At 41.1% G+C, this 12,869-nt stretch overlaps 1 protein-coding gene and 1 pseudogene across 2 annotated transcripts; both read right to left on the bottom strand.

Moving 5' to 3' along the window:
* Window positions 1-434: 434 nt before the first annotated feature.
* LOC117836512 (protein PEROXIN-4) lies at window positions 435-4,484 on the bottom strand. 2 transcript variants are annotated; one of them, XM_034715961.2, is made up of 7 exons: window positions 4,229-4,484; window positions 2,771-2,831; window positions 1,915-2,034; window positions 1,703-1,831; window positions 1,394-1,523; window positions 588-717; window positions 435-494 (listed from the first exon to the last, which is right to left on the bottom strand). In XM_034715961.2, the coding sequence occupies exons 2-6, from the start codon at window positions 2,774-2,776 to the stop codon at window positions 629-631; spliced, it is 474 nt and encodes a 157-aa protein (XP_034571852.1). In that variant the 5' UTR covers window positions 2,777-2,831; window positions 4,229-4,484; the 3' UTR covers window positions 435-494; window positions 588-628. The 2 variants fall into 2 exon arrangements, with proteins under 2 accessions (XP_034571852.1, XP_034571861.1); XM_034715970.2 differs by having other exon boundaries at window positions 435-717; window positions 4,229-4,483.
* A 2,406-nt stretch (window positions 4,485-6,890) lies between these two features.
* On the bottom strand, window positions 6,891-10,781 carry LOC117848433 (putative disease resistance RPP13-like protein 1; annotated as a pseudogene).
* Window positions 10,782-12,869: the final 2,088 nt, after the last annotated feature.

Genomic DNA, 12,869 nt, shown 5'->3' with positions numbered 1-12,869 from the left:
TAATTAGTCAATATTTGGACAATAATTCACAAATACAAACGAAACGCTACAGTATTGCTACACGAATTTTGGCACCCCAAAGTTGGGCAATTAAACAAGACCTAGTTTGACAAACCAAAGCGCCGTTGGAGGGAGTACAAATGAATGAACGCCAGATGGCCCAACCACAGCCTAATGTTTGCTTCATTAATTAACGCCTCTTGGAATTTGGATGATTTGAGTGCTTCTGTTTTAGATACTCTGTAGAACAACAGCCCCCCTTGTAGGCCACCACCAACTTCTGGTTCTCTTGTACCTTATGATAGACGGATAGAGGGCCGTTTTGCTCTAGCTGTCGAAAATGAAGTTTTTCGCCAACAAGTTTGCAAAATGGAGAATAGGACACAGCCGATCAGTTTAAAAGATGCGAGGTGTGAGTAGACAAAAGGAAGAAATACAGTAGGCCAGTTGCAGATGGTTTCTTATACCAAGACAAACACCACCGGGGCAATTCCCTAGCATCAAATTCAACCAAGTGGTCAATAAACAGATACAACACAACTCCAGACACAGTTGACGACAACATCAGAGCTTTGATGAAGGCATACCCCATGGCCTCACATGTTACATTTACATCATGTCAGCGTTATTAGTTTTTCTTTGGCATTGCAGCAAGCTTTGTATACATTTTTGCCATTGATTGAAAACCTCTGATGTCGCCAGATCGTAGGAGATTACCTATGGTTACATGGAAACATTTAAGCGTAAGAAGCCAGCACCACAGGTTTAGAAGATGCTGTGACTGCGAATGGTCAGTTGAGGTATTCAAGTAATCAGTCAATTTGAAATGTGATATTTAGCCTGTTGTCCTTACAATACATGGCTAGTCAAAATGGGCCTGGCCTGCAACATCAAGGCTATCTATATTCCATAAGCATTCATTTAGTTACCATAATACATCTGCTAAAAACTTTCGTTTAGGTACCACTACAAGATGGTAACGACTATATCTAATTCAAGAATACAGCTATCAGTTTCAGCTAAGCCAGGATCATTTGTTTTCATTGCCATGAATTTTGGATTTTTGTCCTTTTAACAGATCTCAAATGCACATGCTTTTGTGCTTGTGCATCTGTAATTCCTAGCTAACCTCAAATTTAAACTTTAGAGTGAAAGGGGTTCCATGACCTCAGCAAACTGTCAACTTTAGAAAAAGTTCATAATAGTGTAGCAGTTGAATAGGCAAATCATATGTTTAACTACTATGTCAAAAAGGCATCATACATTTAACAACATTGAAGAAAGGAAACTAACTCTAGTAACAATGTTGAGTAAAGGTATCAACTCCAGCCACGTGAAATTATTTTATATGTGAATGCAAGACTTGAATAGTCAGAGATAAAACCAAGGTTACCTGAGTCACAGTTAAGTGGGCTGTCTGGCTCCGGATGAGCCATCAGTGCAATTATGGCTCTACAAACTGATTGGAGGGTCCATGCAGGGCTCCATGCATTCTTCAAGATATCCAAGCAAATTTCACCAGTCTAGGCAAACAAATCATTACCAATAAAAAAACCCAAAAAATATTATTAAAATGATCATCATTTGCATCCAAACAATATTTTACTGATCACAAAATGAGAACAGCACAGAGCAAATTAGGAATGGTGAAAAGAAATGCTCTTCACAAATAAATATATTTTTTGCCAGTAAAAGAAATAACCTTGAAGTGAACATTTGGATGGAAAATTCTAGTCAAGAACCGAACTTGAGGAGGTAGCAGAGGGTATTGCTCTGGGATAGCAAAGGCAAGCTGGAAGACACCACCTTCATAAGGAGTCTCCGAGGGTCCCTGATAACATAAGAACTAGAGTTGTTAGAAAATAATTCAAAATGTTTTTTCATTGGGTTGTTTCAATGTCACCAAAAACACACCTTGATGAGAGCAGTCCACTTGAATATGTTTGAATCATCACATATCAACTGAATATCAGGATCAGCTGATTTCTCTCGCTGCACCTCCTTGTACTCCTTGAAAAGCCTAGCTCTTGATGCCTATTAAAAGATTAGTCATAGTCAAAGCTGCATGTTAGAGATGTGTGCCCGTTCAGTATTTCTAAACATAAGAAGTTAAGAACTCTATTCAATAAAAATAAATAAATGCAGACCTTATTCACCCCAACTAATAACAAGTGCCTTTCAGATCAGTAAATGGGAGTGCTCAGTTTCAAAATAAGAATGTAACGGTGCAAAGTAATAATTAGTATTTAGGAAATAGATGCTAAAGATTGTGCCCGTTTAGCGTTTGATAAAAATAAAAAAAATGCAGAACAAGATATGGTGAAACAGTGCAATTAAATGTGCACATGCTACTATGTTACCTTCCAGATCATTAAATTTGAGCGCTCAGTTTCAAAATAAACAGCACGAAGTGATAATAAGTGTGCAAGAAATAGATGGATTCTGACATGAAACATACACAAACATGTTCATCTCTGAACTATATATGACAAATTATTCATTCTTCTAAATATAAGTTTGAGCTTTCAAAGCTGCAGATCAATTTGAACCAGAACATAATACTAGATGGAGAGCAAACAAGAGTACCGGCCATGCATTTATTTGTGTTACAGTTAGGTATTATATTTCTACAGTCCAACACAAGAAAAACTGTTATCTATCAATACATGCTTTCGAGCTGATAAGTAAATCTTCCACTCATGATATACGATATTGCTATAAGAATGATACAGGAAAAAAAAGAGTTGGTAAAAGACAAATTGCAACAGACCTGCATATTTCCTCTTCTAGAATAACAACAAATTTGGTATCCCAAAGATGTTTGCTGAAAACTGCAATTAACAGCATATCACTGTGTCAGAACTGGATACAAAGTCTTGAAATTACTCACTGGTTGGTAAACAAAAAAAACATAAATTGATATATTGTAGGGCCAAAATGAAGAAGAAAAAAACTTGACACGATGTGAATAGTGAAATTCAGTTGCTTATTTTTTATCTATCAACTCTGAGGGGAAGGTACAAAACCTTTTTGCCCTTCCTGGCAGCGGATGATGCCAAAAGATATAAAATTATTAATGCAAAAAAATATTTGAAATGCAATTTTCATGTCTTTCTATTCAATCAATGGCTTTGTAACTTATGCAGTTCAGAAAACCATAGCTAACAAACCACTGATGTTTGCAATAAAATCCTAATGATTTACCCCTAAATGTATGACATCTAATGTTTTCAACTCTCAGCAACCAATAATCCTGTTTATGTTTGTATAATGGAACCATAGCTTGCAGTAATGAGACAAACATTAATGCTCTGGTGGGTCAGAAGAGACGACCACTCTGCATCATCACCTAATATGAACTGGTTATGAACATGATTTGAGAAATTAATGTATGCATAACACATTAACACCACAATGGATCAAGCATCCATGTGGATTAGACAAATTTGCACCAGGTAACTTCATTCCCATCATCTTGTTTAAGCACATTACACTACTACAGAACAAGAAAAGGACCAGCTTACAACAAAGATTACTAAGCATGAACAACAACAAAAGCAATAATGCCTTTCAGTCCCAAGCAAGTTGGGGACTTGGGGTAGGCTAGATTTGAAACCCAATAGGAGCCACTAACCAAGGTTTAGGGACATGAATAGCTGCTTTCCATGCGCTCCTATTCAAGGACACATCTTTGGGTATAGTCCATCCTTCTAGATTAGTATTAGTAAGAATTAAGTTCCATTAAAATGAACAAGGAAATAGACTAATTTGAAACGATCGAGTTTCATTTTAGTAAGTGGGCGCTGGGAAAGATTTCCTTTGCTCTGGATGCATTTGCAGTGCTTACAGATTGAAACAAACATCCTCCAAAGTTTATGTTTCATATACCTGTACATATTTACCACGTGTTCCTAGTCTCCTACTTTACCTATACATATTTACCAATCAACCAATCCTTTTTTCCCTTGCCAGTGCTATTGAGACATCATGTGTGATTTGATGCGTTTAGAAATTCGTAGCCCTGCAAGCAGGCAAAATATTGAATGCGATCGACCAGATTCATCGCGAGGTTCCATACCCGCCGCAGAGCAGTTTCACACTAACTCTACATGCGAATCGCAGGCCGGCGAACGCCACCGCGGATCCCTAACCCCGACCAAGAACCCTCGCGAAGGTGAGGGCCCAAATTCCTCGGTAACACGCGGCGGCAGGAGAGGAAGAAACGAACCTGATGGACCGCAGAGCACCTGCGGGGACGACCCCGCCGCCTGGATCTGGCAGGGGGGAGGACGGACGGCGGGTCACGCAGTGAGGCGGGGCGGGGCGGGGCGGCGCGGGTGCAGGACGCCGCTCCGGATTCGGCGCGTGAGGCGAGCGGGCGGGCAGATCGAGGCGGTGACGTGAAGGTGGAGCCGGAGGCGAGGAGGATTCCTGCCGTCGCTGTCGATAGAAGGCCAGGCCCAACGCTCGTTTCTCAGATGGCGCTCGTTACTGTGCTTTTCATGTTTGTGCAGGTTTTGAGCAACATGTGGTTTTGGCTCGATATACTTGATGCCTTTTGTCAACCAAAGGAGAGCGAATTTACACGTCATTTGATCCATCCTCCTCGAGAAAACACACTACGTTTATCTTCTTGCATTTTTTGTCCTGTAAATCTCCGGTTGTCGTCCTCCCTGCATGGCGTTTGTCCCTGCTGACCAACACTCTCTCTGCAAAAAGTAGTATCCTTTAGGTTTGTCTTAAAGTTAAATTTGACCAAGTTTACAATGAAGAGTATATACTTATAACACTAAATAAATACACTATGAAAATATATTTCATAACAAATCTAACTTAGACATCAAAAGTATTAATATATTTTTATAAAAATTCAGTCAGATATAAGATGGTTTGACATAGGACATTATAAAAAAAACACTCTTTCGTAGGATGGAGGAAGTACACTCCACCCACCGCCATTGTGCCGATACCAAGCTCACAGGTATCCAAAGACACGATGTTGTGTCCTGAGTGGAGCCTAAACAAATTTAAAGAATCTCTCGTTTTGTTATTACTTCATCAAAGTTGCAGGAGAACCTGGTTTTAGGCAATTCTGTGTGATCCGCACACCTGTGGTGACAATTCATTTTGGGCACGCTGCTCATATGAATCATGATGGCAGATTTAGGGCCTGTTTGGTTTCACATGCTTATGCATAAGCAACTTAAAATAAGCAAATAAGTTGCTCATGAAACCAATAACTCTTGCTTATGGGGTTGCTTATTTTTAGCTTGGGTTGCTTATGGTTGCTTATGAGGACTAAAAGGTGCACTTTACACCTCCTGCCCTCATTCAATGCACCCTACCTCTCTCTCCTCCCTCCCCTGTCACCACTCACCAGCTCTCCTCCCTCCGCGCCACCCGCCGCCGCTCCCGGCCGCCGCCCCTGCGCAGACCCGCCGCCGCTCCCGGCCACTGGCCGCCACCCGCCCCCGCGCAGACCCGCCGCCGGCCCCCGGGATCGGGCGTGTGCAGGAAGAAGAAGGGTGGGGAGGCAAATTGGAGGGGTAGCAACACAAGGGGCAAATATGACAATGTCCATTTCATAAGTAAGGGTATCCAAACAGCTAGACTAAAAATAAGAAATTCCAAATAAGCAACTTTAAGCAACTTTAAGTTGCTTATAATAAGCAACTCAAACCAAACAGGTCCTTATTTGAAAAAAAACAAGCACCTTGCATGCTTGAATCCAAATGGAATTAATTACTGTCCGTACCCATCATGTTTTTGCTCACGCCTCACATGCTTCCATCAATCTTGGTTAGGTATCAGGTGGTGGCGTGTGAAATCAATTTGGTGTGTCACAGTGTCAGTGTATCTACCCATGCAGTTAACATGGGAGTTTACATCAACACCTTTTTATCTAACAGTTAATATAATAATATATCAAAAGTACAAGCTGTCAGTTCATACAAACATAAGGATTAGGAGAAGAATACTACCTACTTCAACCGAACAGGTTCTGCATTTCCCTCATCGCATCGTTCTGAAGAAAGGACTTTGCTATACCCGTTTTCCACCTCTCAGTTACTCTGACTGTACCAGCTACTGATCTAATACCACATTTCTTTTTTTTCCCAATCTCAAGATCATGAACACTTGTCTGTTCAATATTGACAACGGTCACATTTCATACCGTGAACTAGGCCAGCTTGTTCTGGTTTGGTTCTTGTATTGTATCAACTGGATACTGAATTTTATGTCCTTCTGCACTTAAATTCACAAATTGAGGTACAACATGGATGCTAAAGATGGATAGACATCTAACTGCCTTCAAGTATACCTGGAACCTGATTCAAGCATGTGCATTCAGCCATTCACTGAAAGTGCCTGCAAGGCACGAAAATATGACAGTTCTAGAAGCTGAAAAATCCGTGCATAACTTCAGTTTATACTTATTTTGATAAATCAGTGACAAACGTGAAATGGCAGTGGCACGCAGTAGGAACTAATCGGAACATTTAACAGGAAACATAAATGAGATTAAGTGATTATCTTGCAACTAATCACAGTTAAATCTAAAAGGTATAATTAATTATTATTTATTTCTTACAACTTGTTGATAATTTTTAGTTAGCTTTGTCATCATTGAGCATATGATGCCATGGTCCATAGATATGAAAATACAAATACACATCTGGCTTGCTAATATTAATTACAATTCAGAAAGTAAATGGACAAGCGTGATAGAGAACTGTAGAGTTCCAAGACGTACCAGCACATGCGTTTCCAAGACTTACCAGCAAATGCATTGCATCGGAGAGTGCCATAGTGCAAATGTAGCAAAGGACTTAGACAAGCTTTGTTGTAACATATCCCATTTGTGACATACTGATACAATGTACCACATATTAGGAAATATCCACATTGTGAATATGTTCAACCTTGCCCCAATCAGGGCCTACATTCTTTTTGCACATCTTCTTGAGATTAGAGTGGCAATTGTGGATGCGTAGATTATTCAGAGATGCAGGCATATCTGGAAGCGTTTGAATCAGATTTGCATGGGATATCTGCAATGACTGCAGGGAGGTCAGGCTTGCCATCTCTTGTGGTAAGCATTGCAAATCAGAAGCATTAGCCACTACTATCTCTTCAAGGGCTCGACAGTTGCGCAGAAGCCATTCCTCAGGTAAAAGTTTTAGTTCAGGACCACCAGAAATTCGAAGCCTCTTTACAGTGGTTATGCTTCATAATGGCTCTTTGAGTAAGAGAGATGAGTGGTCAATATCAAGCTCACAGAGCTCCAAGGTACACCTAGATAAATAAGCACTCTCTGCTGACTGAACAGACATGTCTTCAACAAGTCTGTCGCAGCCACTGATTGTCAACAACGTGAGTGAAGGGAGCCCCTGAATTCCATCAAGTGATGCTAGATCTTTGCAATCCCAGATGGCTAGATTTTCAAGACTTGTCAATCCTGCAAAGGCTTCTGCAGAGGGGAAAGATGTCATTGCGCAACCAATAAACATAATATCAGTTAGCCCTGTCAAGCATGCAAATACGTCTGAAGGCAGTGACAGCATTGCACAACCATCTAAATACAGCCGTTTCAGAGATATAAGACCTAGCAAGGATTTAAACAGTAGCGATTCAGCACTGCTGCATGATCCTAATGTGAATGATCTTACTGTAGGTGGCAACCTGATCTCTCCTGTCATCAAATTTGGACACTTCACTATTTCGAAGGTCTTCAGGTTAGAAAGTGAACACAAGGAATCTTCTGGCAGGCATGACAGACTCACGCATTGTTTGATGGACAATTCCTCAAGAGCAGGAAAAGAGCACCCCTGCCACAAAGTTGCTAGATCCGGGCAGTAGGAAATCACTAACTTTGAAAGAGACAGGGCTGGTGATGATGATGAACCTGTATTGGAGGTCACAAACAATGGCGGCATAGCCCTCAGGCCAACGCAATGAATTTCAACATGTTGAATACTGATAGGTACAATTGGTACATGTCTCAACTCCTTACAGTTGCGCACTACTAGTGTGTCAAGCCTAGGAAATAAGTTCTCATCATCCAATCCAACCCATCCAGTGCATCTTGGCATGTCTTCAATCTCTAGTACCTTAAGGGATCGCAGTCCATGAGGCTTATCACTCCCATAAAACGAAGAATCCACACGGTCGACTGATTCCATGTTACTTATGTAAAGATACTGGAGAGAAGGTAACTGCCCAATAGGTGGAAGACGCTGCAGTACTTTACAATCACACAGACAGAGAAATGTCAAATTAATGAGTTCGAGACTTTCCAGCCAACATGGAGATCGAGAACCAGGATATCCTTGAATCTTCAATTTACAAGAGTTGGGATGTGGTTGAAGTTTGTCAAGAATCTGCTCAGCTTTGCTTGGGTCACACGAGTCAGATGAACTTGAGCCAAATTTTAGTAGGTCTTCAGGGCGTGGAGACCAACTAAATGTGACTGCAGATAGCTTCTCTTTTTGGTCCAACATGACTTTAGCAGCTTCCTCTGTGCTGTTTACCTTGTCAAGACCTGAAACATGCAAGTGGCAGATGTTCTTGAGATTCTTGATTTCACTGATAGTGTGGCCGCTTTGCTGTTGGATCCGGAAATCATATAGCTCACATAGAGAAGTCAATTTTCCTACATAAGGAATCATAGGTATTATGCCATATGATAACTGTATGGCGTAAATTCACCAGATTGCATACTCCCTCCATTTCTCCCTTTACAGGAACTACAAGTTGGGGACTATCAAACTTCATCATTTCCAAGTGGTATAACTTGTACACAGAGGGTGGGAACTAGGAGAAATGTGTCATGTTTTTTCAACCCCAGATGAGAGATAAGTAGCGAAGGTGCACCATAGCATTAACTGTTTTAGGCAACTTGCAGGTAGAGTTTGTGATTAGGGACAACACCCGTAAGCTTGTTGCCACACTCAACACTTTACCGACTATGAGTTCTTGGTCTTCCTCATCTTGGTCCTGAAAGTGCATGATAAGGGTGCGCAGTTTCTTTACTTGAGAAATCTGTTCAACCACAGTAGGACTTGTGAGTACAATGCACATGTGTCTAACAGTCTTTGGTATTATCCCAGAAAAATTTCTTTCAAGTCTGATGCATTCATTTACTGAAGCAGAATGTGCCAACTCATGAAGAAGATCATGAATAACATATTTTTCTTCATATATTCATCAAACAAGTTGCATTTTATAGCACGATGAGAACGAGGCCTCAATTTGATGTCGAAAAAAGATTTCATGGTTAATGTATCCAAATACTCCATTCCAACTTCCTCGGGCATCATGCCACCCCCCACATGTTGGATCAGTCCTGAACCCATCCATAAGTACACCAACTCTTTCTTTGTGAACTCATAGTCTTTATGAAATAAGCTGCAGTATCTGAAACATGCTTGCAAATGAGTTTGTAGATGATGATAACTTAACCTTAGCACTGTCATGATCCCTTCCTTGCCCTGTGGTGGTATATTATAAATACTTGATGCTAAAATTTTGTTCCAAGTGCTACTGTCTCTTTTGTTGTTCAACAATCCACCTAGAACTTTCGCTGACAGGGGAGACCCACAGAGTTTGCCAGCCATTTTCTTACTGATCTGCTGCAGATTTCTGTAATCATCAGGATTAACACCGAAAAATGCATGACTGTTCAAAAGAACAAGAAGGTCAGCTTCTTCTAGTCCACTCAATCTCAAAGACTGGCCGTCTACCTGCATTGCTCTTGCAACAAGATCAGCTACTGATTGCATTCGAGTCGTCATCAAGATCTTACTTCCTTTCTTTCCATATCTCAATAGTCGTACTAAGTTATCCCAATAATCAACTCTCTGATCATTCCACACATCATCAAGTACAAGGAGGAATGTTTTGGAACTCAATTTTTCCTTGAGGGCCTTGTGAAGAGCATTTAGGTTTAGGCCCACAATGTTTATTTCTTCTCCAGTTATGTCTTGAAGAATCTTTCTTATTAATCTTTCAACATCGAAATCAAAAGAAATAGAAGTCCAGATGATGAAATCAAAGCACTCTATCACCTCATTATCATTGCATATAACTTGAGCAAGCGTTGTCTTCCCCAATCCACCTATCCCAAGTATAGAAAATATAGGGACATTGTTGACAATTTGTTCAGGTGCACTGTTTTCAGCCTTGGTCAACCAGTCAACTAAAACCTTCCTCTCCTCCTCCCTGCCAAGTACCATGCTGGGAGGCAGTGAGCTTGTTTCGCACTGGTTCCTGGAATCCACCGCTTGTCTGTGATTCTTCATCTTCTTGTTATCAAACTGATTGAGAACATGGAGAAAACGCTCCACACCAGAAACAGCATCATCTAAAGTCCCGACAGCACTTTTCAACCTCTTCAGTGACCCAGTGTTGAATACATTATTAAACTGCTGGACAAACCTTCCCTTGAACTTATGAAAAGAGCCACTCACCTTGTTATCTCACATTTTCACCTCTTCCTCAAGCTTGTAATATTCTAGCTCATCAAGCGCATCCTCAACGGCATCTCTAAGCTGCCACAACCATGCATCTAGTGCCTCACTTTGATCTCTGATCTGATCTGTGTCGACAGCATCAAAGACCATTTGGATCTGAGGAACCAGTTCCAGCAGCCTTTTCTTGGTACTTTTCAACCCTGCGTCTTTCTTGTTATCCTTCAGGTAGTCGAAGGCCTTGTTGATGATATAGGAGATGACTGAAGTTGCAATACCTTTCCTTGCAAAAGCCGCAGCTGCAGCAGCCATGGCTGGATTTTTGAAAGACTGAAGAAAGGTATAACACACTGGAGAAAACTAGAAAGAGGCAAGGCTTCCTCCTAGATGCATATCCTGGTTGGGGACTGGTGGACAAATTCAACACATTTTAAAACTAAACAATGGGCATCTGTACTGTATTCGCAACTAGGTTGTAGAAAATTAGCATGGGGGAGCAGTTGACTTGGTTTCCTTTATTAATTATATCCACTAATAATTGCTTAGTGATGCTACATGACGTGTCAGTAGCTTCAGCCTTCAGCTTTTTCTGAACAAAGATAATGAAATTGCACCGCACCCGTTAACCCGTACTATTCAAGTTTGTGAAATTGAGCCCTTCTACTTGAGTTCTGTTCCACGTCTTGTTGACCCATGATTTGAACTGTACCAATAAAAGTAGTGAAGTATTCTCTAAGTCTTAACACTAGGCCCGATTCCTGAAGGTTACCGATTGTCAACCCACAATTAGGAGTTTAGGACTGCCATTGTTAATTGGCACACCGCATCCTCATAACCACTCTTTTGTGACAAACCAAATAGTCTAACCTAATCAGAGGGAAATCAAGAAGCGTTGTTGCATGAGACGGAGCAGCATATCACAGAGAGAACATAGGGGTGCGTTTGGAGTTGGAATGTACAAGATACTTGAATTGGAAAGAGACTGAGGGGGTGTTTGGATACTCCTTGCTAAACTTTAGTAGCTAAAGTTTAGCAACTTTTAGCTGCTAAACTGCCAAACACCCTTGCTAAAGTTTGCTAAAGTTGAGTTGCTCAAGTTTAGTACTTTAGCAAGTTTTTGGTTGCTAAAACTTGCTAAAAGGTGGGCTGGACAACCTATACCCCTCATTTATTGTTTGTCTGGTGTATTCATTGAGGGAAAACAAGTCTTTATCCATCTCATTAATGTTATTTAGCAAAGGTATCCAAACAGCTTTGACTAAACTTTAGCAACTAAAGTTTAGCAACTTTTAGCTGCTAAATTTTAGCAAGAGTAACCAAAGGTCCTGAATGTCTGCATGGAGCGTGTGGTGGAAGACAACGGGTGCCACTGCCAGGCCGCGCGTGGCCGGCCTGCCTCCCCCGGCAATCGCCCAGGAGGATGCTGTAGTTGAATGCAGAAATGCGGAGAGGTCGCCAACCAACCAAGGCGGTTTGTCTCTTCATCCGGCACGTCGAGGGAGCCCTCTTTGGCATTTCGTCGAACTCGTGGTGGGCTTGTGTTATTTCATCTTTGAATATGCGAGGCCAGCTTCCCCCGCTTCCCTCCCTCCTCCCAGTGTGATTAGGGGGTGCAAGTTAAAAAATAATGGTTAGGTACAAATTTTCAACACATATGCCCCCCTCACAACTAAACTCTATGCACTTATAAAGCAAGTGCACCTCCCTCCAATTTGCTCTAGCTTCACCACTATTTGGGGGGTCGGGCCTTAACATGGACCTGGAAATCTCACCAGGTGCGCTGCCAACTACAGGCTCACGTTTTGGCACAATAAAATAAGGCAATTTTCCTAACGGAAATGCTACCAGAGCCCAAACTTTGGTTCGTACAGGCACATCACGTAAACACAAGCAAGACGTGAAGAATGATCTACTTCAACCCAACAGATTCTACAATCCCATCTTATAAGGTTCATCCAGAAGGAAAGCCATTTGTTATTCTAATCTTCCATGTACTGAGAAGAGTTCTGGTGCTCCCGCAGCATCAGATGCTCCCAGCACTGTATCGTGCTGCAACAGCACCCCCAGCTGCATTGTCCAATATGCATCCAACAAAAAAAAAAGTAGTATGCATCCAACGAAAAAAAAAAGTAGCGTCACCATACTTCTAGTATAAAAAGTACTTAAGCATTTTTATGTCTTTTATTACTACTTGTACAAAAAAAATTTAATTAATAAAGTAAAGGTATCAGTTATTTATAAACACAATTACTATTTGCTGAGTAGTGCCAGGAGAGGCAATACCGCCTTATTGGCTCCACTTTAGGTGAAAAAAGGTATCTTGGTTTCAGATAGTTTGTGGTGGTAAACTAAGTGAAGTTTTGTTTGGTGCTTGGATGGGCGAAATGAACTACCAAGTTA

This window comes from Setaria viridis, chromosome 1, assembly GCF_005286985.2.
Source record: "Setaria viridis chromosome 1, Setaria_viridis_v4.0, whole genome shotgun sequence".
NCBI lineage: Eukaryota > Viridiplantae > Streptophyta > Magnoliopsida > Poales > Poaceae > Setaria > Setaria viridis.
Note: the sequence above shows the minus strand (reverse complement) of the source record. Positions and strands in the feature narration are given on the sequence as shown.

Coding starts and splice junctions, on each gene's coding strand:
- LOC117836512 (XM_034715961.2), bottom strand. Junction 1,832..1,914: donor AGTGGACTGCTCTCATCAAG/GTGTGTTTTTGG, acceptor TTATGTTATCAG/GGACCCTCGGAGACTCCTTA. Junction 1,524..1,702: donor ATCCAAATGTTCACTTCAAG/GTTATTTCTTTT, acceptor TTGTTTGCCTAG/ACTGGTGAAATTTGCTTGGA.